Source organism: Macrobrachium rosenbergii, chromosome 4 (genome assembly GCF_040412425.1).
Source record: "Macrobrachium rosenbergii isolate ZJJX-2024 chromosome 4, ASM4041242v1, whole genome shotgun sequence".
Classification (NCBI taxonomy): domain Eukaryota; kingdom Metazoa; phylum Arthropoda; class Malacostraca; order Decapoda; family Palaemonidae; genus Macrobrachium; species Macrobrachium rosenbergii.
The window spans coordinates 2,484,555-2,511,905 of NC_089744.1; the positions used below are offsets into that span (position 1 = coordinate 2,484,555).

General features: G+C 35.9%; 5 protein-coding genes across 5 annotated transcripts; all 5 read left to right on the forward strand.

The window, feature by feature from the left end:
• The first annotated feature begins 314 nt into the window (after nt 1-314).
• On the forward strand, nt 315-1,455 carry LOC136838234 (heterogeneous nuclear ribonucleoprotein A3 homolog 2-like). Its single transcript, XM_067103098.1, has 2 exons — nt 315-360; nt 899-1,455. The coding sequence occupies exons 1-2, from the start codon at nt 349-351 to the stop codon at nt 1,412-1,414; spliced, it is 528 nt and encodes a 175-aa protein (XP_066959199.1). The 5' UTR covers nt 315-348; the 3' UTR covers nt 1,415-1,455.
• A 2,446-nt stretch (nt 1,456-3,901) lies between these two features.
• On the forward strand, nt 3,902-5,412 carry LOC136836429 (uncharacterized). The gene is made up of 3 exons (XM_067100661.1): nt 3,902-3,922; nt 4,898-5,024; nt 5,108-5,412. Exons 1-3 carry the CDS (start codon nt 3,902-3,904, stop codon nt 5,410-5,412), a joined length of 453 nt encoding a protein of 150 aa, XP_066956762.1.
• A 2,929-nt stretch (nt 5,413-8,341) lies between these two features.
• Nucleotides 8,342-9,511, forward strand: LOC136838240 (uncharacterized). Its single transcript, XM_067103107.1, has 2 exons — nt 8,342-8,373; nt 8,926-9,511. Exons 1-2 carry the CDS (start codon nt 8,362-8,364, stop codon nt 9,487-9,489), a joined length of 576 nt encoding a protein of 191 aa, XP_066959208.1. The 5' UTR covers nt 8,342-8,361; the 3' UTR covers nt 9,490-9,511.
• A 2,872-nt stretch (nt 9,512-12,383) lies between these two features.
• LOC136838246 (uncharacterized) lies at nt 12,384-13,547 on the forward strand. Its single transcript, XM_067103113.1, has 2 exons — nt 12,384-12,415; nt 12,957-13,547. Exons 1-2 carry the CDS (start codon nt 12,404-12,406, stop codon nt 13,266-13,268), a joined length of 324 nt encoding a protein of 107 aa, XP_066959214.1. The 5' UTR covers nt 12,384-12,403; the 3' UTR covers nt 13,269-13,547.
• Nucleotides 13,548-25,806: 12,259 nt separating this feature from the next.
• LOC136836434 (rRNA 2'-O-methyltransferase fibrillarin-like) lies at nt 25,807-26,868 on the forward strand. The gene is made up of 3 exons (XM_067100676.1): nt 25,807-25,833; nt 26,384-26,667; nt 26,733-26,868. The coding sequence occupies exons 1-3, from the start codon at nt 25,822-25,824 to the stop codon at nt 26,866-26,868; spliced, it is 432 nt and encodes a 143-aa protein (XP_066956777.1). The 5' UTR covers nt 25,807-25,821.
• The last annotated feature ends 483 nt before the right edge of the window (nt 26,869-27,351 follow it).

Here is a 27,351-nt window from a genome sequence, read left to right on the forward strand (position 1 = left end):
ATATATATATATATATATATATATATATATATATATATATATATATATATTATATATATAATATAATATATATATATATATATATATATATATATATATATATATATATGTATATATTTACAAATATAATACCCGATACAGATACTGACTCGGCGGTTTTGTTCAAAGAGAATGAAAAGTAAAAATAGAGTAAGAGTAACATGATGGTTCTTCTTTATTAATAGACATCGACGCAGCTCCTTTCTTCAAGATCTTTATAGCCGTCTGAAGGACATTTGGCTTCCCTCAGTCAGTATATAAGGAGAGCCCTGAGTCGTCTCAGCACAGTCGGCTCTCAAGCACTGCACGATGATGTCCAAGGTAAGAGAGAGAGAGAGAGAGAGAGAGAGAGAGAGAGAGAGAGAGAGAGAGAGAGAGAGAGATTTGAAAAGGTCGATTGCATTATTATGGAAATAATTTTTTCTAAAGGACTATGAGAACAGTTATTGCATAACGATTTTTGGACCCTTTGTAAAAATATCTTTTAATATTAACAAATTTCACTGATTATTGAATATAAGGGTATATGGAACCCTGAGCATTTCTTACATTACTGACTTATAGAGTATATTTCTGGCTTTTTTATTTGACTAATTTGGTATCATACTTTATATTTGGATTTCTAAGTATATTTTCCATTGAAAATAAAGTTTTTTAAAAGTAAACCAGGACGAGATTTTTCAGTCAATTCAGATCTTGCAGTTCTAAGTGATGGCATTAACAGTATTCTAGACAAGTGATATTTTAAAGAACACTGCCGAAATATAAAAAAACCCTCCATGTTTTATAATTGTTCCAAAAATCAGCTGAATACTCTTTATATGTCTTACTATACAAATCTTCTGCATACTTTTTGTAGACAATCATTGCCACCTTAGCCGTGGTCCTTTTCGGGATAGTAGCAGCTGATCCTGTTGCTGAACCTGAAGCCAAAGCTGATCCTGGATTCCGTAGATTTGGTGGATTTGGAGGATTTGGTGGATTTGGTGGACATGGATTCGGATACCGTGGAAAGAGGAGCCCTGTAGCCGAACCCGAACCCGAACCAGAAGCTGATCCTGGATTCCGTAGATTTGGAGGATTTGGAGGATTTGGAGGATTTGGTGGATTTGGTGGTCATGGATTCGGATACCGTGGAAAGAGGAGCCCTGTAGCCGAACCCGAACCCGAACCCGAAGCTGATCCTGGATTCCGTAGATTTGGAGGATTTGGAGGATTTGGAGGATTTGGTGGATTTGGTGGTCATGGATTCGGATACCGTGGAAAGAGGAGCCCTGTAGCCGAACCCGAAGCTAATCCTGGATTCCGTAGATTTGGAGGATTTGGAGGATTTGGTGGATTTGGTGGATTTGGGGGAGGCAGATATTATGGTTAACAAAAATGTTAAATTCATCCTAATTTTCATATGGAACTAAATAAAAAGCATTTTGAAATTACGTATAATTGCTATTAACTATACCTATGAACTGGTTATAGATATTTCAAAAATGATTTTCTAAAAAAATCTGTAACACAGGAGGTTTCAAGAAATTTTCTCAGAAATTAAAAGTAAACCACGAATTTCAGATGAAATGCCAAAAAGAAGTTTGCCTCTAAATGAACTACATCAAGCTACATATGTTCTTGTCATTTGAATCTATAAAGCTGTAGGATTATGCAAGTTTTATCATGAGACTATTAAAATCTATGAATGGTTTCTGAGGAAGCCTAACGAAGATTTGTGAGTGTAATAACTATCTAGGAAAGCGAAACCAAGGTGCCTGAATGCAGTCTCCGAGGGCAAGACGAAAAATGTAACAGGAGGAACATGTATGCATACTTATTTCAGATTATTAAGCTGGGATTGAACCCCTAATCATTTAGAAGATATTTCGCTGTAATTTTGATAAATCCCTGATTACAAACATTTTCATTGACAAATTTTCTTGATAAAAAAAATGATTAGGGCTTTAATTTGCAGGCTGTCAAAAGAACATGATCGTGTTTAGAATTATCATCCACCGTCTAATTATATATTGGTTATCGAAATAGCAGAGTCTAGAAGATATACATTAAAACAGTCACCGTTCTGTATTGAACCTCTGTCACCATCGGCTTCACCATCACCATCGCTGGCATATTGACAGTCGGCTCTTTCTATTTTCCCAACAATTTTGACACAACAACAAACGACTGGTTGGAAGAACCACGCCTGATTCGACTGGGCTTAAGGTCACAACACACGGGTACTATACAAAGTTCTTGAGTGTGACCATTTTACACTCTCCAACTGAAACAGTTTTTTTGTGAGTATTCTTGTTGCGCTGGAAACTATTCGAGAGGAAATGAAAAGGGCATAAGTGTTTAGCAAGGACATAAAGCAAATCGGAAAAAGTTCTCGAGGTAAAATCTCAACGAAAGAGGAGCAAGGAAAACATGAAGAAAGCCATTTTTGGGGATTCATGAACTGACAGAAGCTGATTTGATCATTAGATGAAGCTGTCTTTGCATAGCTCTTTCATGAAGCGTCACGCTGAAAACCACCGTAACAGAAAAAATATATGAAAAAGAGTTGACAAAACCTCTGCAATATATGTAACTCTCCTTGTTAAAACTTCCTTATCTCATGGCTTCTTTTTCACTCCATTATGAAGGAAAAACAAAAAATTATCTTTTTGTTGAGTTTTCTGTTCGTTTTGATACAGTTAAATCCAATCTCCCAAAATACTGGAATAAGGATTCTCCAGTGTTCAATCGTAACCTTTGTTGGTAACTTTCCGAAGTTCTAAATTAAAAGACGCCACACTGAGTAAATGATATTAAGTGCTTTCAAAGAAATAATCCGATGAAAGCAGAATTATATAAATCTTGAATTAAAAGCCAGTAAACTCATAAGTAAGGTTTCTTTTAACTTTACATTGACGTTCATAACATGAATCATACAGCATGGCTCAAAGATTATTGCTAGACTCGAAATTCTTTATCAAGTAGTTGGTCAAAGTACACAATGGTAATCGATGAATCTGTTTGCAACAGCATTTTGGATAGTCATTTGTTGCTACAGAAGAGTATGAGAGAAATTCGTTTAACCGTCGCAAGTTTACATCACATTCGAATAAAATAGGGTTCGTCTCTCTCTCACTCTCTCTCTCTCTCTCTCTCTCTCTCTCTCTCTCTCTCTCTCTCTCTCTCTCTCTCTGTTCGTGTCTGTTTGTCTGTTTTTAGGAACGTTAAATCTTTTATCCGTCTATCTGGAAACGTAAGAGGGCTATGAGAATAAAATTCATGAACTACCTATGTTTTGTGATATCAACCGATCAGAGAATGAAATAGAATGAAATAATTAAATCAGCTTTACAGAATATTAATACTCTGCCCTTTGTGAAAGATAGAGAAAAATGGGATCAGGGCTTCCCTTCTCTTATCTATCTTTTCTTCCCACATTTCATTGCCAAATTTTTCCTTGAGTAACTGCTGCGCGTTTGTAAGACCTTGGTACGAAAAAATCCATTCTCTGCAAAACAAGGTTTCTTGATGACACTCATGAAATTATTTTCATGCTTTAATTATTGAATACTTACTGGTTTATTTTGTTGTTATTTTGGTCATTACTAGTGTGATCAAAGTTTATTTGGATTCTATTATTATAATGAGTATTATTATTATTATTTCTGTCAACCTCGTGCAAAATACTCGTTATAAGGTCAATAATTCTTCTTTAAAACAACTGTGACTGGTGAAGCATGTTAACACCCAGTGTTAAACAAAACTTGGTCTTTTGTGGAGTATTTACCACTTTTCAGTTCTAATTTTTATATATGACAATCGTTAAACAACAAGATAAATTAAGCACGCTAATACTTTATTGGTTTTTGCAGACACGATGGAGAGGTACGCGTCTAATGTAAAAAGCCATGTATTCAAATCAGACAGAAACCGGTAGTAAAGATTTTGTGGTAGTCTTCCTCACACCATTTGGTCTCAAGAAGTCCCTCTCCTACTGAATTGGTATATATATATATATATATATATATATATATATATATATATATATATATATATATATATATATATATATATATATTATATAATATATATTTACAAATATAATACCCGATACAGATACTGACTTTCGGCGGTTTTGTTCAAAGAGAATGAAAAGTAAAAATAGAGTAAGAGTAACATGATGGTTCTTCTTTATTAATAGACATCGACGCAGCTCCTTTCTTCAAGATCTTTATAGCCGTCTGAAGGACATTTGGCTTCCCTCAGTCAGTATATAAGGAGAGCCTGAGTCGTCTCAGCACAGTCGGCTCTCAAGCACTGCACGATGATGTCCAAGGAGAGAGAGAGAGAGAGAGAGAGAGAGAGAGAGAGAGAGAGAGAGAGAGAGAGAGAGAGAGATTTGAAAAGGTCGATTGCATTATTATGGAAATAATTTTTCTAAAGGACTATGAGAACAGTTATTGCATAACGATTTTGGACCCTTTGTAAAAATATCTTTTAATATTAACAAATTTCACTGATTATTGAATATAAGGGTATATGGAACCTGAGCATTTCTTACATTACTGACTTATAGAGTATATTTCTGGCTTTTTATTTGACTAATTTGGTATCATACTTTATATTTGGATTTCTAAGTATATTTTCCATTGAAAATAAAGTTTTTTAAAAGTAAATCCAGGACGAGATTTTTTCAGTCAATTCAGATCTTGCAGTTCTAAGTGATGGCATTAACAGTATTCTAGACAAGTGATATTTTAAAGAACACTGCTGAAATATAAAAAAAAAACCTCCATGTTTTATAATTGTTCCAAAATCAGCTGAATACTCTTTATATGTCTTACTATACAAATCTTCTGCATACTTTTTGTAGACAATCATTGCCACCTTAGCCGTGGTCCTTTTCGGGATAGTAGCAGCTGATCCTGTTGCTGAACCCGAAGCCAAAGCTGATCCTGGATTCCGTAGATTTGGTGGATTTGGAGGATTTGGTGGATTTGGTGGACATGGATTCGGATACCGTGGAAAGAGGGCCCTGTAGCGAACCCGAACCCGAACCCGAAGCTGATCCTGGATTCCGTAGATTTGGAGGATTTGGAGGATTTGGAGGATTTGGTGGATTTGGTGGTCATGGATTCGGATACCGTGGAAAGAGGAGCCCTGAAGCCGAACCCGAACCCGAACCCGGAAGCTGATCCTGGATTCCGTAGATTTGGAGGATTTGGAGGATTTGGAGGATTTGGTGGATTTGGTGGTCATGGATTCGGATACCGTGGAAAGAGGAGCCCTGTAGCCGAACCCGAAGCTAATCCTGGATTCCGTAGATTTGGAGGATTTGGAGGATTTGGTGGATTTGGTGGATTTGGGGGAGGCAGATATTATGGTTAACAAAAATGTTAAATTCATCCTAATTTTCATATGGAACTAAATAAAAAAGCATTTTGAAATTACGTATAATTGCTATTAACTATACCTATGAACTGGTTATAGATATTTCAAAAATGATTTTCTAAAAAAAATCTGTAACACGGGAGGTTTCCAAGAAATTTTCTCAGAAATTAAAAGTAAACCACGAATTTCAGATGAAATGCCAAAAGAGAAGTTTGCCTCTAAATGAACTACATCAAGCTACATATGTTCTTGTCATTTGAATCTATAAAGCTGTAGGATTATGCAAGTTTTATCATGAGACTATTAAAATCTATGAATGGTTTCTGAGGAAGCCTAACGAAGATTTGTGAGTGTAATAACTATCTAGGAAAGCGAAACCAAGGTGCCTGAATGCAGTCTCCGAGGGCAAGACGAAAAATGTAACAGGAGGGAACATGTATGCATACTTATTTCAGATTATTAAGCTGGGATTGAACCCCTAATCATTTAGAAGATATTTCGCTGTAATTTTGATAAATCCCTGATTACAAACATTTTCATTGACAAATTTTCTTGATAAAAAAAATGATTAGGGCTGTAATTTGCAGGCTGTCAAAAGAACATGATCGTGTTTAGAATTATCATCCACCGTCTAATTATATATTGCTTATCGAAATAGCAGAGTCTAGAAGATATACATTAAAACAGTCACCGTTCTGTATTGAACCTCTGTCACCATCGGCTTCACCATCACCATCGCTGGCATATTGACAGTCGGCTCTTTCTATTTTCCCAACAATTTTGACACAACAACAAACGACTGGTTGGAAGAACCACGCCTGATTCGACTGGGCTTAAGGTCACAACACACGGGTATTATACAAAGTTCTTGAGTGTGACCATTTTACACTCTCCAACTGAAACAGTTTTTTTGTGAGTATTCTTGTTGCGCTGGAAACTATTCGAGAGGAAATGAAAAGGGCATAAGTGTTTAGCAAGGACATAAAGCAAATCGGAAAAAGTTCTCGAGGTAAAATCTCAACGAAAGAGGAGCAAGGAAAACATGAAGAAAAGCCATTTTTGGGGATTCATGAACTGACAGAAGCTGATTTGATCATTAGATGAAGCTGTCTTTGCATAGCTCTTTCATGAAGCGTCACGCTGAAAACCACCGTAACAGAAAAAATATATGAAAAGAGTTGACAAAACCTCTGCAATATATGTAACTCTCCTTGTTAAAACTTGCTTATCTCATGGCTTCTTTTTCACTCCATTATGAAGGAAAAACAAAAATTATCTTTTTGTTGAGTTTTCTGTTCGTTTTGATACAGTTAAATCCAATCTCCCAAAATACTGGAATAAGGATTCTCCAGTGTTCAATCGTAACCTTTGTTGGTAACTTTCCGAAGTTCTAAATTAAAAGACGCCACACTGAGTAAATGATATTAAGTGCTTTCAAAGAAATAATCCGATGAAAGCAGAATTATATAAATCTTGAATTAAAAGCCAGTAAACTCATAAGTAAGGTTTCTTTTAACTTTACATTGACGTTCATAACATGAATCATACAGCATGGCTCAAAGATTATTGCTAGACTCGAAATTCTTTATCAAGTAGTTGGTCAAAGTACACAATGGTAATCGATGAATCTGTTTGCAACAGCATTTTGGATAGTCATTTGTTGCTACAGAAGAGTATGAGAGAAATTCGTTTAACCGTCGCAAGTTTACATCACTTTCGAATAAAATAGGGTTCGTCTCTCTCTCTCTCTCTCTCTCTCTCTCTCTCTCTCTCTCTCTCTCTCTCTCTCTCTCTGTTCGTGTCTGTTTGTCTGTTTTTAGGAACGTTAAATCTTTTATCCGTCTATCTGGAAACGTAAGAGGGCTATGAGAATAAAATTCGCGAACTACCTATGTTTTGTGATATCAACCGATCAGAGAATGAAATAGAATGAAATAATTAATTCAGCTTTACAGAATATTAATACTCTGCCCTTTGTGAAAGATAGAGAAAAATGGGATCAGGGCTTCCCTTCTCTTATCTATCTTTTCTTCCCACATTTCATTGCCAAATTTTTCCTTGAGTAACTGCTGCGCGTTTGTAAGACCTTGGTACGAAAAAAATCCATTCTCTGCAAAACAAGGTTTCTTGATGACACTCATGAAATTATTTTCATGCTTTAATTATTGAATACTTACTGGTTTATTTTGTTGTTATTTTGGTCATTACTAGTGTGATCAAAGTTTATTTGGATTCTATTATTATAATGAGTATTATTATTATTATTTCTGTCAACCTCGTGCAAAATACTCGTTATAAGGTCAATAATTCTTCTTTAAAACAACTGTGACCGGTGAAGCATGTTAACACCCAGTGTTAAACAAAACTTGGTCTTTTGTGGAGTATTTACCACTTTTCAGTTCCTAATTTTTATATATGACAATCGTTAAACAACAAGATAAATTAAGCACGCTAATACTTTATTGGTTTTGCAGACACGATGGAGAGGTACGCGTCTAATGTAAAAGCCATGTATTCAAATCAGACAGAAACCGGTAGTAAAAGATTTTGTGGTAGTCTTCCTCACACCATTTGGTCTCAAGAAGTCCCTCTCCTACTGAATTGGTATATATATATATATATATATATATATATATATATATATATATATATATATATATATATATATATATATATATATATGTATATATATATATATATATATATATATATATATATATATATATATATAAATATAATATATATACAGATACGGTTTTGTTCAAAGAGAATGAAAAGTAAAAATAGAGTAAGAGTAATATGATGGTTCTTCTTTATTAATAGACATCGACGCAGCTCCTTTCTTCAAGATCTTTATAGCCGTCTGAAGGACATTTGGCTTCCCTCAGTCAGTATATAAGGAGAGCCTGAGTCGTCTCAGCACAGTCGGCTCTCAAGCACTGCACGATGATGTCCAAGGTAGAGAGTCTGAAGGACAGAGAGAGAGAGAGAGAGAGAGAGAGAGAGAGAGAGAGAGAGAGAGAGAGAGAGAGATTTGAAAAGGTCGATTGCATTATTATGGAAATAATTTTTCTAAAGGACTATGAGAACAGTTATTGCATAACGATTTTTGGACCCTTTGTAAAAATATCTTTTAATATTAACAAATTTCACTGATTATTGAATATAAGGGTATATGGAACCCTGAGCATTTCTTACATTACTGACTTATAGAGTATATTTCTGGCTTTTTATTTGACTAATTTGGTATCATACTTTATATTTGGATTTCTAAGTATATTTTCCATTGAAAATAAAGTTTTTAAAAGTAAATCCAGGACGAGATTTTTTCAGTCAATTCAGATCTTGCAGTTCTAAGTGATGGCATTAACAGTATTCTAGACAAGTGATATTTTAAAGAACACTGCCGAAATATAAAAAAAACCCTCCATGTTTTATAATTGTTCCAAAAATCAGCTGAATACTCTTTATATGTCTTACTATACAAATCTTCTGCATACTTTTTTGTAGACAATCATTGCCACCTTAGCCGTGGTCCTTTTCGGGATAGTAGCAGCTGATCCTGTTGCTGAACCCGAAGCCAAAGCTGATCCTGGATTCCGTAGATTTGGTGGATTTGGAGGATTTGGTGGATTTGGTGGACATGGATTCGGATACCGTGGAAAGAGGAGCCCTGTAGCCGAACCCGAACCCGAACCCGAAGCTGATCCTGGATTCCGTAGATTTGGAGGATTTGGAGGATTTGGAGGATTTGGTGGATTTGGTGGTCATGGATTCGGATACCGTGGAAAGAGGAGCCCTGTAGAACCTGAACCCGAACCCGAAGCTGATCCTGGATTCCGTAGATTTGGAGGATTTGGAGGATTTGGAGGATTTGGTGGATTTGGTGGTCATGGATTCGGATACCGTGGAAAGAGGAGCCCTGTAGCCGAACCGAACCTGAACCCGAAGCTAATCCTGGATTCCGTAGATTTGGAGGATTTGGAGGATTTGGTGGATTTGGTGGATTTGGGGGAGGCAGATATTATGGTTAACAAAAATGTTAAATTCATCCTAATTTTCATATGGAACTAAATAAAAAAGCATTTTGAAATTACGTATAATTGTTATTAACTATACCTATGAACTGGTTATCGATATTTCTAAAATGATTTTCTAAAAAAAACCTGTAACACAGGAGGTTTCTAAGAAATTTTCTCAGAAATTAAAAGTAAGCCACGAATTTCAGATGAAATGCCAAAAGAGAAGTTTGCCTCTAAATGAACTACATCAAGCTACATATGCTCTTGTCATCTGAATCTATAAAGCTGTAGGATTATGCAAGTTTTATCATGAGACTTAAAATCTATGAATGGTTTCTGAGGAAGCCTAGCGAAGATTTGTGAGTGTAATAACTATCTAGGAAAGCGAAACCAAGGTGCCTGAATGCAGTCTCCGAGGGCAAGACGAAAAATGTAACAGGAGGGAACATGTATGCATACTTATTTCAGATTATTAAGCTGGGATTGAACCCCTAATCATTTAGAAGATATTTCGCTGTAATTTTGATAAATCCCTGATTACAAACATTTTCATTGACAAATTTTCTTGATAAAAAAATGATTAGGGCTGTAATTTGCAGGCTGTCAAAAGAACATGATCGTGTTTAGAATTATCATCCACCGTCTAATTATATATTGCTTATCGAAATAGCAGAGTCTAGAAGATATACATTAAAACAGTCCCGTTCTGTATTGAACCTCTGTCACCATCGGCTTCACCATCACCATCGCTGGCATATTGACAGTCGGCTCTTTCTATTTTCCCAACAATTTTGACACAACAACAAACGACTGGTTGGAAGAACCACGCCTGATTCGACTGGGCTTAAGGTCACAACACACGGGTACTATACAAAGTTCTTGAGCGTGACCATTTTACACTCTCCAACTGAAACAGTTTTTTTGTGAGTATTCTTGTTGCGCTGGAAACTATTCGAGAGGAAATGAAAAGGGCATAAGTGTTTAGCAAGGACATAAAGCAAATCGGAAAAAGTTCTCGAGGTAAAATCTCAACGAAAGAGGAGCAAGGAAAACATGAAGAAAAAAGCCATTTTTGGGGATTCATGAACTGACAGAAGCTGATTTGATCATTAGATGAAGCTGTCTTTGCATAGCTCTTTCATGAAGCGTCACGCTGAAAACCACCGTAACAGAAAAAATATATGAAAAAGAGTTGACAAAACCTCTGCAATATATGTAACTCTCCTTGTTAAAACTTGCTTATCTCATGGCTTCTTTTTCACTCCATTATGAAGGAAAAACAAAAATTATCTTTTGTTGAGTTTTCTGTTCGTTTTGATACAGTTAAATCCAATCTCCCAAAATACTGGAATAAGGATTCTCCAGTGTTCAATCGTAACCTTTGTTGGTAACTTTCCGAAGTTCTAAATTAAAAGACGCCACACTGAGTAAATGATATTAAGTGCTTTCAAAGAAATAATCCGATGAAAGCAGAATTATATAAATCTTGAATTAAAAGCCAGTAAACTCATAAGTAAGGTTTCTTTTAACTTTACATTGACGTTCATAACATGAATCATACAGCATGGCTCAAAGATTATTGCTAGACTCGAAATTCTTTATCAAGTAGTTGGTCAAAGTACACAATGGTAATCGATGAATCTGTTTGCAACAGCATTTTGGATAGTCATTTGTTGCTACAGAAGAGTATGAGAGAAATTCGTTTAACCGTCGCAAGTTTACATCACATTCGAATAAAATAGGGTTCGTCTCTCTCTCTCTCTCTCTCTCTCTCTCTCTCTCTCTCTCTCTCTCTCTCTCTCTCTCTGTTTGTCTGTTTGTCTGTTTTTAGGAACGTTAAATCTTTTATCCGTCTATCTGGAAACGTAAGAGGGCTATGAGAATAAAATTCATGAACTACCTATGTTTTGTGATATCAACCGATCAGAGAATGAAATAGAATGAAATAATTAATTCAGCTTTACAGAATATTAATACTCTGCCCTTTGTGAAAGATAGAGAAAAATGGGATCAGGGCTTCCCTTCTCTTATCTATCTTTTCTTCCCACATTTCATTGCCAAATTTTTCCTTGAGTAACTGCTGCGCGTTTGTAAGACCTTGGTACGAAAAAATCCATTCTCTGCAAAACAAGGTTTCTTGATGACACTCATGAAATTATTTTCATGCTTTAATTATTGAATACTTACTGGTTTATTTTGTTGTTATTTTGGTCATTACTAGTGTGATCAAAGTTTATTTGGATTCTATTATTATAATGAGTATTATTATTATTATTTCTGTCAACCTCGTGCAAAATACTCGTTATAAGGTCAATAATTCTTCTTTAAAACAACTGTGACCGGTGAAGCATGTTAACACCCAGTGTTAAACAAAACTTGGTCTTTGTGGAGTATTTACCACTTTTCAGTTCCTAATTTTTATATATGACAATCGTTAAACAACAAGATAAATTAAGCACGCTAATACTTTATTGGTTTTTGCAGACACGATGGAGAGGTACGCGTCTAATGTAAAAGCCATGTATTCAAATCAGACAGAAACCGGTAGTAAAGATTTTGTGGTAGTCTTCCTCACACCATTTGGTCTCAAGAAGTCCCTCTCCTACTGAATCATATATATACAGTATATATATATATATATATATATATATATATATATATATATATATATATATATATATATATATATATATATATACATATATATATATATATATATATATATATATATAATATATATATATATATATATGATACAGATACTGACTCAGCGGTTTTGTTCAAAGAGAATGAAAAGTAAAAATAGAGTAAGAGTAACATGATGGTTCTTCTTTATTAATAGACATCGACGCAGCTCCTTTCTTCAAGATCTTTATAGCCGTCTGAAGGACATTTGGCTTCCCTCAGTCAGTATATAAGGAGAGCCCTGAGTCGTCTCAGCACAGTCGGCTCTCAAGCACTGCACGATGATGTCCAAGGTAGAGAGAGAGAGAGAGAGAGAGAGAGAGAGAGAGAGAGAGAGAGAGAGAGAGAGAGAGAGATTTGAAAAGGTCGATTGCATTATTATGGAAATAATTTTTCTAAAGGACTATGAGAACAGTTATTGCATAACGATTTTTGGACCCTTTGTAAAAATATCTTTTAATATTAACAAATTTCACTGATTATTGAATATAAGGGTATATGGAACCCTGAGCATTTCTTACATTACTGACTTATAGAGTATATTTCTGGCTTTTTTATTTGACTAATTTGGTATCATACTTTATATTTGGATTTCTAAGTATATTTTCCATTGAAAATAAAGTTTTTTAAAAGTAAATCCAGGACGAGATTTTTTCAGTCAATTCAGATCTTGCAGTTCTAAGTGATGGCATTAACAGTATTCTAGACAAGTGATATTTTAAAGAACACTGCCGAAATATAAAAAAAACCCTCCATGTTTTATAATTGTTCCAAAAATCAGCTGAATACTCTTTATATGTCTTACTATACAAATCTTCTGCATACTTTTTGTAGACAATCATTGCCACCTTAGCCGTGGTCCTTTTCGGGATAGTAGCAGCTGATCCTGTTGCTGAACCCGAAGCCAAAGCTGATCCTGGATTCCGTAGATTTGGTGGATTTGGAGGATTTGGTGGATTTGGTGGACATGGATTCGGATACCGTGGAAAGAGGAGCCCTGTAGCCGAACCCGAACCCGAACCCGAAGCTGATCCTGGATTCCGTAGATTTGGAGGATTTGGAGGATTTGGAGGATTTGGTGGATTTGGTGGTCATGGATTCGGATACCGTGGAAAGAGGAGCCCTGTAGCCGAACCCGGAACCTGAACCCGAAGCTGATCCTGGATTCCGTAGATTTGGAGGATTTGGAGGATTTGGAGGATTTGGTGGATTTGGTGGTCATGGATTCGGATACCGTGGAAAGAGGAGCCCTGTAGCCGAACCCGAACCCGAACCCGAAGCTAATCCTGGATTCCGTAGATTTGGAGGATTTGGAGGATTTGGTGGATTTGGTGGATTTGGGGGAGGCAGATATTATGGTTAACAAAAATGTTAAATTCATCCTAATTTTCATATGGAACTAAATAAAAAAGCATTTTGAAATTACGTATAATTGTTATTAACTATACCTATGAACTGGTTATAGATATTTCAAAAATGATTTTCTAAAAAAAATCTGTAACACGGGAGGTTTCAAGAAATTTTCTCAGAAATTAAAAGTAAACCACGAATTTCAGATGAAATGCCAAAAGAGAAGTTTGCCTCTAAATGAACTACATCAAGCTACATATGTTCTTGTCATTTGAATCTATAAAGCTGTAGGATTATGCAAGTTTTATCATGAGACTATTAAAATCTATGAATGGTTTCTGAGGAAGCCTAACGAAGATTTGTGAGTGTAATAACTATCTAGGAAAGCGAAACCAAGGTGCCTGAATGCAGTCTCCGAGGGCAAGACGAAAAATGTAACAGGAGGGAACATGTATGCATACTTATTTCAGATTATTAAGCTGGGATTGAACCCCTAATCATTTAGAAGATATTTCGCTGTAATTTTGATAAATCCCTGATTACAAACATTTTCATTGACAAATTTTCTTGATAAAAAAATGATTAGGGCTGTAATTTGCAGGCTGTCAAAAGAACATGATTGTGTTTAGAATTATCATCCACCGTCTAATTATATATTGCTTATCGAAATAGCAGAGTCTAGAAGATATACATTAAAACAGTCACCGTTCTGTATTGAACCTCTGTCACCATCGGCTTCACCATCACCATCGCTGGCATTGACAGTCGGCTCTTTCTATTTTCCCAACAATTTTGACACAACAACAAACGACTGGTTGGAAGAACCACGCCTGATTCGACTGGGCTTAAGGTCACAACACACGGGTACTATACAAAGTTCTTGAGTGTGACCATTTTACACTCTCCAACTGAAACAGTTTTTTTGTGAGTATTCTTGTTGCGCTGGAAACTATTCGAGAGGAAATGAAAAGGGCATAAGTGTTTAGCAAGGACATAAAGCAAATCGGAAAAAGTTCTCGAGGTAAAATCTCAACGAAAGAGGAGCAAGGAAAACATGAAGAAAAGCCATTTTTGGGGATTCATGAACTGACAGAAGCTGATTTGATCATTAGATGAAGCTGTCTTTGCATAGCTCTTTCATGAAGCGTCACGCTGAAAACCACCGTAACAGAAAAAATATATGAAAAAGAGTTGACAAAACCTCTGCAATATATGTAACTCTCCTTGTTAAAACTTCCTTATCTCATGGCTTCTTTTTCACTCCATTATGAAGGAAAAACAAAAAATTATCTTTTTGTTGAGTTTTCTGTTCGTTTTGATACAGTTAAATCCAATCTCCCAAAATACTGGAATAAGGATTCTCCAGTGTTCAATCGTAACCTTTGTTGGTAACTTTCCGAAGTTCTAAATTAAAAGACGCCACACTGAGTCCATGATATTAAGTGCTTTCAAAGAAATAATCCGATGAAAGCAGAATTATATAAATCTTGAATTAAAAACCAGTAAACTCATAAGTAAGGTTACTTTTAACTTTACATTGAAGTTCATAACATGAATCATACAGCATGGCTCAAAGATTATTGCTAGACTCGAAATTTTTTATCCAGCAGTTGGTCAAAGTACACAATAGTAATCGATGAATCTGTTTGCAACAGCATTTTGGATAGTCATTTGTTGCTACAGAAGAGTATGAGAGAAATTCGTTTAACCGTCGCAAGTTTACATCACATTCGAATAAAATAGGGTTCGTCTCTCTCTCTCTCTCTCTCTCTCTCTCTCTCTCTCTCTCTCTCTCTCTCTCTCTCTCTCTCTGTTCGTGTCTGTTTGTCTGTTTTTAGGAACGTTAAATCTTTTATCCGTCTATCTGGAAACGTAAGAGGGCTATGAGAATAAAATTCGCGAACTACCTATGTTTTGTGATATCAACCGATCAGAGAATGAAATAGAATGAAATAATTAATTCAGCTTTACAGAATATTAATACTCTGCCCTTTGTGAAAGATAGAGAAAAATGGGATCAGGGCTTCCCTTCTCTTATCTATCTTTTCTTCCCACATTTCATTGCCAAATTTTTCCTTGAGTAACTGCTGCGCGTTTGTAAGACCTTGGTACGAAAAAAATCCAATCTCTGCAAAACAAGGTTTCTTCATGACACTCAGGAAATTATTTTCATGCATTAATGATCGAATACTTACTGGTTTATTTTGTTATTATTTTGGTCATCACTAGTATGATCAAAGTTTATGTGGATTCTATTATTATAATGAGTATTATTATTATTAGTCCTGTCGAATTTGTGCAAAATACTCGTTATAAGGTCAATAATTCTTCTTTAAAACAACTGTGACCGATGAAGCATGTTAACACCCAGTGTTAAACAAAACTTGGTCTTTTGTGGAGTATTTACTACATTTCAGTTCCTAATTTTTATATATGACAATCGTTAAACAACAAAATAAATTAAGCTCGATAATACTTCTTCGGATTTTTGAGGACACGATGGAAAGGTACAAACCTAATGTAAAAGCCATGTATTCAAATCAGACAGAAACCGGTAGTAAAGATTTTGTGGTAGTCTTCCTCACACCATTTGGTCTCAAGAAGTCCCTCTCCTACTGAATGAATTATATATATATATATATATATATATATATATATATATATATATATATATATATATATATATATATATATATATATATATATATATATATATATTATATGTATGTGTGTGTGTGTGTGTGTGTGTGTGTTTACAAATATAATATCCGATACAGATACTGACTCGTGCGGTTTTCTTCAAAGAGAATGAAAAGTAAAAATAGAATATGAGTAACATGATTGTTCTTATTTATTAATAGACATCGACGCAGCTCCTTTCTTCAAGATCTTGATAGCCGTGTGAATGACGTTCGCTTTCCTCAGTCAGTATATAAGGAGAGCCCTTAGTCGTCTCAGCACAGTCGGCTCTCAAGCACTGCACGATGATGTCCAAGGTAAGACAGAGAGAGAGAGAGAGAGAGAGAGAGAGAGAGAGAGAGAGAGAGAGAGAGAGAGAGAGAGATTTGAAAAGGTCGATTGCTTTATTATGGAAATAATTTTTTCTAAAGGACTATGAGAACAGTTATTGCATAAAGATTTTTGGACCCTTTCTAAAAATATCTTTTAATATTAACAAATTTCACTGATTATTGAATATAAGGGTATATGGAACTCTGAGCATTTCTTGCATTACTGACTTATAGAGTATATTTCTGGCTTTTTATTTGACTAATTTGGTATCATACTTTATATTTGATTTCTAAGTATATTTTCCATTGAAAATAAAGTTTTTTAAAAGTAAATCCAGGACGAGATTTTTCAATCAATTCAGATCTTGCAGTTCTAAGTGATGGCATTAACAGTATTCTAGACAAGTGATATTTTAAAGAACACTGCTGAAATATAAAAAAACCTCCATGTTTTATAATTGTTCCAAAAATCAGCTGAATACTTTTTTATGTCTTACTATACAAATCTTTTACATACTTTTTGCAGACAATCATTGCCACCTTTAGCCGTGGTCCTTTTCGGGATAGTAGCAGCTGATCCTGTTGCTGAACCCGAAGCCAAAGCTGATCCTGGATTCCGTAGATTTGGTGGATTTGGAGGATTTGGTGGAATGGATTCGGATACCGTGGAAAGAGGAGCCCTGTAGCCGAACCCGAACCTGAACCCGAAGCTGATCCTGGATTCCGTAGAGGATTTGGAGGATTTGGAGGATTTGGAGGATTTGGTGGATTTGGTGGTCATGGATTCGGGAGGTTACCGTGGAAAGAGGAGCCCTGTAGCCGAACCCGAACCCGAACCCGAAGCTGATCCTGGATTCCGTAGAGGTTTTGGAGGATTTGGAGGATTTGGAGGATTTGGTGGATTTGGTGGACATGGATTTGGATATGGAGGTTACCGTGGAAAGAGGAGCCCTGTAGCCGAACCCGAAGAACCCGAAGCTAATCCTGGATTCCGTAGAGTTTTGGAGGATTTGGAGGATTTGGTGGATTTGGTGGATTTGGGGAGGCAGATATTATGGTTAACAAAAATGTTAAATTCATCCTAATTTTCATATGGAACTAAATAAAAAGCATTTTGAAATTACATATAGCTGTTATTAATCATACCTAGGAACTGGTTATAGATATTTCAAAAATGATTTTCTAAAAAAAGTGTAACACGGGAGGTTTCCAAGAATTTCTCTCAGAAATTAAATGTAAGCCACGAATTTTAGATGAAATGCCAAAAGGGAAGTTTGCCTCTAAATGAACTACATCAAGCTACATATGTTCTTGTCATTTGAATCTATAAAGCTGTAGGATTAGGTTTTATCATGAGACTTTTAAAATGATGAATGGTTTTAAAATCTAACGAAGATTTGTGAGTGTAATAAGTATCTAGGAAAGCGAAACCAAGGTGCCTGAATGCAGTCTCAGAAGGCAAGATAAAAATTTAACAGGAAGGAACATGTATGGATACTTGTTTCAGATTATCAAGATGGGATTGAACTCCTAATCATTTAGAGGATATTTCGCTGTAATTTTGATAAATCCCCGATTACAAACATTTTCATCGACAAATTTTCTTGATAAAAAAAATTGTTAGGGCTGCAATTTACTGGCTGTCAAAAGAACATGATCGTGTTTAGAATTATTATCCACCGTCTAATTAAATATTGCTTATCAAAATAGCAGAGTCAACAAGATATACATTAAAACAGTCCCGTTCTGTTTTGGACCTGTGTCACCATCGGCTTCACCATCATCCCCGGTATAGTGACAGTTGGTTCTTTCTATTTTCCCAACAATTTTGACACAACAACAAACGACTGGTTGGAAGAACCACGCCTGGTAGGACTGGGCTTAAGGTCACAACACACGGGTACTATACAAAGTTCTTTAGCATAATCATGAAGGGCGATTTTTTTTTTTTTGTGCGATTCCTGTTTTCCATTTTACAACAGGAAATGAAAAGGTTCTGAGAACCAGAATATAAACAGTATTTTTGTGAATAAATTCTTGTTGAAAAGATTCTGAGATAAAATCTATCAAAGAGGGGAGGAAAGCTTGAAGGAAAGGCATGGCTTTAGTGTTTACTGCTGTTGACAGTAATGGACATCTTTTGATGAATGCCTTTTATAGTTTGAAGTAGAGTAAAATTCAACGAAAGAGGAGCAAGGAAAACATCAAGAAAAGCCATTTTTGGGGATTCATGAACTAAATCTTCAAGAGTTTGATTTCAATCTTTATAATTAGATGAAGCTGTCCTTTATTCCATAGCATTTTTTTTTTGAAAACATTCAGACACCTTGAAAACCAACTTAACAGCTTCCTCAGGAATGAAAAGAGTTGAGGAAGCTCCAAAACCTAAGTAACTGCAATACAGTATGAGGTAACGGCACCAGCCCTCTATTAACTCAGTCATGAGGTCAGTTTTCTTTTTGACGCCCCTCTGAAGAAGGCATTAATTGGCAGAAAAAAATTAAAAACACTTTTGTTGATATTTTATTCTGTTTTTCGTTTTGATCTCTCTCTCTCTTAAATCTCTCTCTCTCAAAATCTCTTATCTTAGAGATGTTAAAAAAAAATTTGGTCATTTTCCATTATTTGTGTTCACTTTAACTTCCTTATGGTAATCATTAACAGAATAAACCAGGCATCTCTAATAATGATTTCACATTTTCTGAACACGCTTCAGGTTCATACGTAATTGTAGAAGCCATGTGCCCATGTTAGTAATCGAAAAATATTTTTTCCTCAGTGTAACTTTCAAAAAGAGCGCAAATAAAGAAACTGGATGTGGTGTAGATGAAAATAGATGGATGAAGTGACAAAACTGGTAGGATCAAGAATAAAGAATAAAAAAACTATTTAAGTTCTAGAACTATCAAACATCCAGGAAAAACGACTTCACTGTTATGGCCATGAATCAGACAGCATGAGACATACAAAGATGCAGATATTGGTGGGAGACGAGAGGAAGACTTATCAAGTGGATGGATTTGTTAAAGATCTGGGAGACAATCAATTGGGAATGTGTTTGACAGAGCCAGGTGGAAGAAACCTTCAGCAACGGGAATGGGACGGGCATTTTGTAGCTGAGTCGATTTGTTGCTACAGTTTTTCCGGCGGAGGGTCGTTTGGACGTCAGATTAGTAACTCGTCGTTGTAGTGTGAGAAAATTTATCAAAACTAGGCAGTCCCAATCTGGGTTGTTGTCTTTACATCTCATTCGAATAAAATCTCTCTGTCTCTCTCTCTCTCTCTCTCTCTCTCTCTCTCTCTCTCTCTCTCATTTGTCGTCGTCTGATTAGCTATTCTAGCCGTAATAGTTTTCTGTTTTTATTTAGGCCCAAGCTAGAAACTGCCATAGAACTCGAAGCTCGGTTTATCCGTCAAATTTTTCTGGTCTAAACGTAAGAAATGGCTATCAAATATTTTATCAAAACGTGGAAGAAACAAAGTAATACCGATGGATTTTTTATTTTTCAACCAACGAGCAAAGGTGATCCTGAATGAAAGTTTTGGAGATGTGAAATAATTAAGTGAGATTGCATATGAAGGATGGAATAGTTATTTGCCAGTTGAATAAACACAGCCATGAGACATCTGCTGCAAAAATAGAGGTTGAAAAATAAAAACAAGTGGAGTGATGAAACTTCGAGCCACCAACTGTTGTAAATAAATGAATGTTTGGCTGGCGCATCTCACTAGTTTCATTGCCAGGCTTGCCTTTTCTTTGAAAGAATAGAAAAATTAAACAAGGCACCAGCTAAGCCCAACTGATTTGCATTTAATGACAACTGGGTGTGGAAGAAAGTTCCTATTGGGACACACTGGAGAAAGCAATAATAGGATATTAGTATTTGGAAGAATTAGCTGGCTGCAACATTTAGTCTACTCAGAAATTTGTTTTTGCTGACGAGACTTTCACTATCGCCCCTAATCTTTTTCATTGATGTTATATCGGCTAAGAAGCGTGAAAGAGTTATTATAGTTTATGCTCTGCTTTAAAAACAAATTAACTTATTTTGAGTCACTTAAAACCATCGAACCTGATTTGAGACCGACTTCAATAATTTGTGACTTTGAACGAGCTGCCATTCGTGCTATGCAAGATGCATTTCCCACCGTTCGCATCAAAGGGTTTTTTTTCCATCTCGCCCAATACATGCACGGACATCTTGTTTCATTGAGTTTGTCAAGTCGTTATAAAACAGATGCTGACTTTGCTTTATAGGCTAATAATGATCATAGCATTTCGCTTTCGTTCCATTAGAAAAGATGGATGAGTACATGGATGCATTAGTAGCAGTTTTCCTGATGAACCAAAGCCTTGTTTCATTGGTTTGAGGATACTTATATTGGACGACTGAATAGGCCTGGAAACGCTAGGATGAGCCCAATTTCGCTTCGAGATATGGAACCTTTATGAGCGAACTCTAAACAATGAAGATCTGGCCAATAAGCCGAAATGGCCAGTCGACGTTTGCAATACTTTGGAATGCACCGTCCCATAACGAAACGATGGAAAGTACAGAAAGGACGTGACGCACATCTCGAAAAGTTGACTGCTGGATATCAGGCCCCTCAGAAGCTAAATAAAAATATAGAGATGCTGATGAACGAATATAAAAATTTATATTGGAAGTTGAATCATTAGATCCCACTGAACTCCTTAGGGGTGTTGCTCATAATTACGAAATGAAAAAGTAATTTCTAAGATTAAATAGATTTACTAGGTTTTTAAGAATGTTTTGTAATACAGTTTATGCAATTTAAGTTTTAAGATACGCTATTATATCAGTTTATAAAGTGGCGTAATATCTGATTCTAAGAAGAAATGACAAGAAAAGACTTAGTCATATTAGTAGTTGGGTGTTTTCATTATTTTGACCCCTCTTCATTCTTTACTGGACCTCCGGCCTGTTTTGGATCCTCCTCCATGAAAAATATATCCAAATAAAATTTTAAAGACATTGACGTCGAAATGTCCTGACGCCTTAACGACTACGCCGAATAGTCCAATTATTTCATAGACGTCGAATCGGCCACGCCGAATCAGCTACGCCAAATGGGCTACGCCGAAACGTACCAAACCCGTCAGGGACATCGACCCCACACAGAAGTGGGAAAAGATGCAGAGAAAGAAGACTTTTAACTTAAGATCTCGAAAAAGATCCCATGTTACGATAACAATACTAATTAGGAATGTTTTCTTCAAAATATTCCAAAAAACGGATCTTGTTTATTAATAGAAGATGACGCAGTTTTTATTGGGGATCTTGATGGCGGCCTGAAGGACACTTGGCTTTCCCCAGTCAGTATATAAGGGGAGCCCTGGGTCCGTCTCAGCACAGTCGGCTCTCAAGCACTGCACGATGATGTCCAAGGTAACAGAGAGAGAGAGAGAGAGAGATTTTAAAAGGTCGATTGCTTTATTATGGAAATAATTTTTTCTAAAGGACTATGACAACAGTTATTGCATAACGATTTTTGGATCCTTTGTAAAATATCTTTGAATATTAACAAATTTTCCTGATTATTGACTATAAGGGTATATGGAACTCTGAGCAAGGCTTACATTACTGACCTGTAGAGTATTTTTCTGGCTTTTTTATTTGACTAATTTGGTATCATACTTTATATTTGGATTTCTAAGTATATTTTCCATTGAAAATAAAGTTTTTAAAAGTAAATCCAGGACGAGATTTTTTCAGTCAATTCAGATCTTGCAGTTCTAAGTGATGGCATTAACAGTATTCTAGACAAGTGATATTTTAAAGAACACTGCTGAAATATATAAAAAACCTCCATGTTTTATAATTGTTCCAAAATCAGCTGAATATTCTTTGTATGTCTTACTATACAAATCTTTTGCATACTTTTTGCAGACAATCATTGCCACCTTAGCCGTGGTCCTTTTCGGGATAGTAGCAGCTGATCCTGTTGCTGAACCCGAAGCCAAAGCTGATCCTGGATTCCGTAGAGATTTGGTGGATTTGGAGGATTTGGTGGATTTGGTGGACATGGATTCGGATATGGAGGTTACCGTGGAAAGAGGAGCCCTGTAGCCGAACCCGAACCCGAACCAGAAGCTGATCCTGGATTCCGTAGAGGTTTTGGAGGATTTGGAGGATTTGGTGGATTTGGTGGATTTGGATTGGTCATGGAGGTTACCGTGGAAAGAGGAGCCCTGAACCCGAACCTGAACCTGAAGCTGATCCTGGATTCCGTAGAGAGGTTTTGGAGGATTTGGAGGATTTGGTGGATTTGGTGGACATGGATTCGGATATGGAGGTTACCGTGGAAAGAGGAGCCCTGTAGAACCCGAACCCGAACCTGAAGCTAATCCTGGATTCCGTAGAGGTTTTGGAGGATTTGGAGGATTTGGTGGATTTGGTGGATTTGGGGAGGCAGATATTATGGTTAACAAAAATGTTAAATTCATCCTAATTTTCATATGGAACTAAATAAAAAGCATTTTGAAATTACGTATAACTATTATTAACCATACCTATGAACTGGTTATAGATATTTCAAAAATGGTTTTCTAAAAAAAAGTGTAACACGGGAGGTTTCCAAGAAATTTTCTCAGAAATTAAAAGTAAACCACGAATTTCAGATGAAATGCCAAAAGAGAAGTTTGCCTCTAAATGAACTACATCAAGCTACATATGTTCTTGTCATTTGAATTTGAATCTATAAAGCTGTAGGATTATGTAAGTTTTATCATGAGACTATTAAAATCTATGAATGGTTTCTGAGGAAGCCTAACGAAGATTTGTGAGTGTAATAACTATCTAGGAAAGCGAAACCAAGGTGCCTGAATGCAGTCTCCGAAGGCAAGACGAAACATGTAACAGGAGGGAACATGTATGCATACTTGTTTCAGATTATTAAGATGGGATTGAACCCCTAATCATTTAGAGGATATTTCGCTGTAATTTTGATAAATCCCTGATTACAAACATTTTCATTGACAAATTTTCTTGATAAAAAAAATGATTAGGGCTGTAATTTGCAGGCTATCAAAAGAACATGATCGTGTTTAGAATTATCATCCACCGTCTAATTAAATATTGCTTATCAAAATAACAGAGTCTAGAAGATATACATTAATACAGTCACCGTTCTGTTTTGAACCTGTGTCACCATCGGCTTCACCATCACCATCGCCGGCATATTGACGGTCGGCTCTTTCTATTTTCCCAACAATTTTGACACAACAACAAACGACTGGTGGGAAGAACCACGCCTGATTCGACTGGGCTTAAGGTCGCAACACACGGATACTATACAAAAGTTCTTGAGCGTGACCATTTTACACTCTCCAACTGAAACAGTTTTTTTGTGAGTATTCTTGTTGCGCTGGAAACTATTCGAGAGGAAATGAAAAGGGCATAAGAGTTTAGCAAGGACATAAAGCAAATCGGAAAAAGTTCTCGAGGTAAAATCTCAACGAAAGAGGAGCAAGGAAAACATGAAGAAAAGCCATTTTTGGGGATTCATGAACTGTCAGAAGCTGATTTCATCATTAGATGAAGCTGTCTTTGCATAGCTCTTTCATGAAGCGTCACGCTGAAAACCACCGTAACAGAAAAAATATATGAAAAAGAGTTGACAAAACCTCTGCAATATATGTAACTCTCCTTGTTACAAACTTCCTTATCTCATGGCTTCTTTTTCACTCCATTATTGAGTTTTCTGTTCGTTTTAATACAGTTAAATCCAATCTCCCAAAATACTGGAATAAGGATTCTCCAGTGTTCAATCATAACCTTTGTTGGTAACTTTCCGAAGTTCTGGATTAAAAGACGCCACACTGAGTCCATGATATTAAGTGCTTTCAAAGAAATAATCCGATGAAAGCAGAACTATATAAATCTTGAATTAAAAGCCAGTAAACTCACAAGTAAGGTAACTTTTAACTTTACCTTGAAGTTCATAACATGAATCATACAGCATGGCTCAAAGATTATTGCAAGACTCGAAATTCTTTATCCAGCAGTTGGTCAAAGTACACAATAGTAATCGATGAATCTGTTTGCAACAGCATTTTGGATAGTCATTTGTTGCTACAGAAGAGTATGAGAGAAATTCGTTTAACTGTCGCGAGTTTACATCACATTCGAATAAAATAGGGTTCGTCTCTCTCTCTCTCTCTCTCTCTCTCTCTCTCTCTCTCTCTCTTTCTGTTCGTGTCTGTTTGCATGTTTTTAGGTACGTTAAATCTTTTATCCGTCTATCTGGAAACGTAAGAGGACTTTTGAGAATAAAATTCATGAACTACCTATGTATTGTGATATAAACCGATCAGAGAATAAAATAGAATGAAATAATTAATTCAGCTTTACAGAATATTAATACTCTGCCCTTTTGTGAAAGATAGAGAAAAATGAGACCTTATTTATCTTTTCTTCCCACATTTCATTGCCAAATTTTTCCTTGAGTAACTGCTGCGCATTTGTAAGACCTTGTTACGAAAAGAATCCAATCTCTGCAAAACACGGTTTCTTGATGACACTCATGAAATTATTTTCATGATTTAATGATCGAATACTTACTGGTTTATTTTGTTATTATTTTGGTCATCACTAGTATGATCAAAGTTTATTTGGATTCTATTATTATAATGAGTATTATTATTATTACTCGTGTCAACTTCGTGCAAAATACTCGTTATAAGGTCAATAATTCTTCTTTAAAACAACTGTGACCGAAGAAGCATGTTAACACCCAGTGTTAAACAAAACTTGGTCTTTTGTGGAGTATGTACCACTTTTCAGTTCCTAATTTTTATATATGACAATCGTTAAACAAAAAAATAAATTAAGCACGCTAATACTTTATTGGTTTTTTGCGGACACGATGGAGAGGTACGCACCTAATGTAAAAGACATATATTCAAATCAAACAGAAACCGGTAGTAAAGATTTTGTGGTAGTCTTCCTCACACCATTTGGTCTCAAGAAGTCCCTCTCTACTGAAAGGGTATATATATATATATATATATATATATATATATATATATATATATATATATATATATATATATATATATATATAGCAAATGTGTATGTGTGTTTACAAATATAATATCCGATACAGATACTGACTCGTGCGGTTTTCTTCAAAGAGAATGAAAAGTAAAAATAGAATATGAGTAACATGATTGTTCTTATTTTTTTAATAGACATCGACGCAACTCTTTTCTTCAAGATCTTGATAGCCGTCTGAAGGACGTTTGGCTTTCCTCAATCAGTATATAAGGAGAGCCCTGAGTCTTCTCAGCACAGTCGGCTCTCAAGCACTGCACGATGATGTCCAAGGTAAGAGAGAGAGAGAGAGAGAGAGAGAGAGAGAGAGAGAGAGAGAGAGAGAGAGAGAGAGAGAGAGAGAGAGAGATATTTGTAAAGGTCGATTGCTTTATTATGGAAATCATTTTTTCTAAAGGACTATGACAACGGTTATTACATAAAGATTTTTTGGACCCTTTGTAAAAATATCTTTGAATATTAACAAATTTTCCTGATTATTGAATATAAGGGTATGTGGAACTCTGAGCATGGCTTGCATTCCTGACTTGTAGAGTATCTTTCTGGCTTTTTATTGGACTAATTTGGTATCATACTTTATATTTTGATTTCTAAGTATATTTTCCATTGAAAATAAAATTTTTTAAAAGTAAATCCAGGACGAGATTTTTCCAATCAATTCAGATCTTGCAGTTCTAAGTTATGGCATTAACAGTATTCTAGACAAGTTTCATAGAACACTGCTGAAATATAAAAAACCGCCGTGTTTAATAATTGTTCCAAAGATCAGCTGACTACTTTTTTCAAGTCTTGCTATGCAAATCTTTTACATACTTTTTTGCAGACGATCATTGCCACTTTAGCCGTGGTCCTTTTCGGGATAGTAGCAGCTGATCCTGTTGCTGAACCCGAAGCCAAAGCTGATCCTGGATTCCGTAGAGGATTTGGTGGATTTGGAGGATTTGGTGGATTTGGTGGACATGGATTCGGATATGGAGGTTACCGTGGAAAGAGGAGCCCTGTAGCCGAACCCGAACCCGAACCCGAAGCTGATCCTGGATTCCGTAGAGGTTTTGGAGGATTTGGAGGATTTGGTGGATTTGGTGGACATGGATTTCGGATATGGAGGTTACCGTGGAAAAGAGGAGCCCTGTAGCTGAACCCGAACCCGAAGCTGATCCTGGATTCCGTAGATTTGGAGGTTTTGGAGGATTTGGAGGATTTGGTGGATTTGGTGGACATGGATTCGGATATGGAGGTTACCGTGGAAAGAGGAGCCCTGTAGCCGAACCTGAACCCGAAGCTGATCCTGGATTCCGTAGAAGCTGAATCCTGGATTTGGTGGACATGGATTCGGTTTTGGAGGATTTGGAGGAAATTTGGATTGGATTTGGGTGGAGGATTTACTTGGATTTGGGGGAGGCAGATATTATGGTTAACACAAAAATGTTAAATTCATCCTAATTTTCATATGCAACTAAATAAAAAGCATTTTGAAATTACATATAACTGTTATTAATCATACCTAGGAACTGGTTATAGATATTTCAAAAATGATTTTTCTAAAAAAAGTCTAACCCTGGAGGTTTCCAAGAATTTTTCTCAGAAATTAAAAGTAAGCCACGAACTTTAGATGAAATGCCAAAATATAAGTTTGCCTCTAAATGAACTACATCAAGCTACATATGTTCTTGTCATCTGAATCTATAAAGCTGTAGGATTATACAAGTTTTATAATGAGACTATTAAAATCTAACGAAGATTTGTGAGTGTAATAACTATCTAGGAAAGCGAAAGCAAGGTGCCTGAATG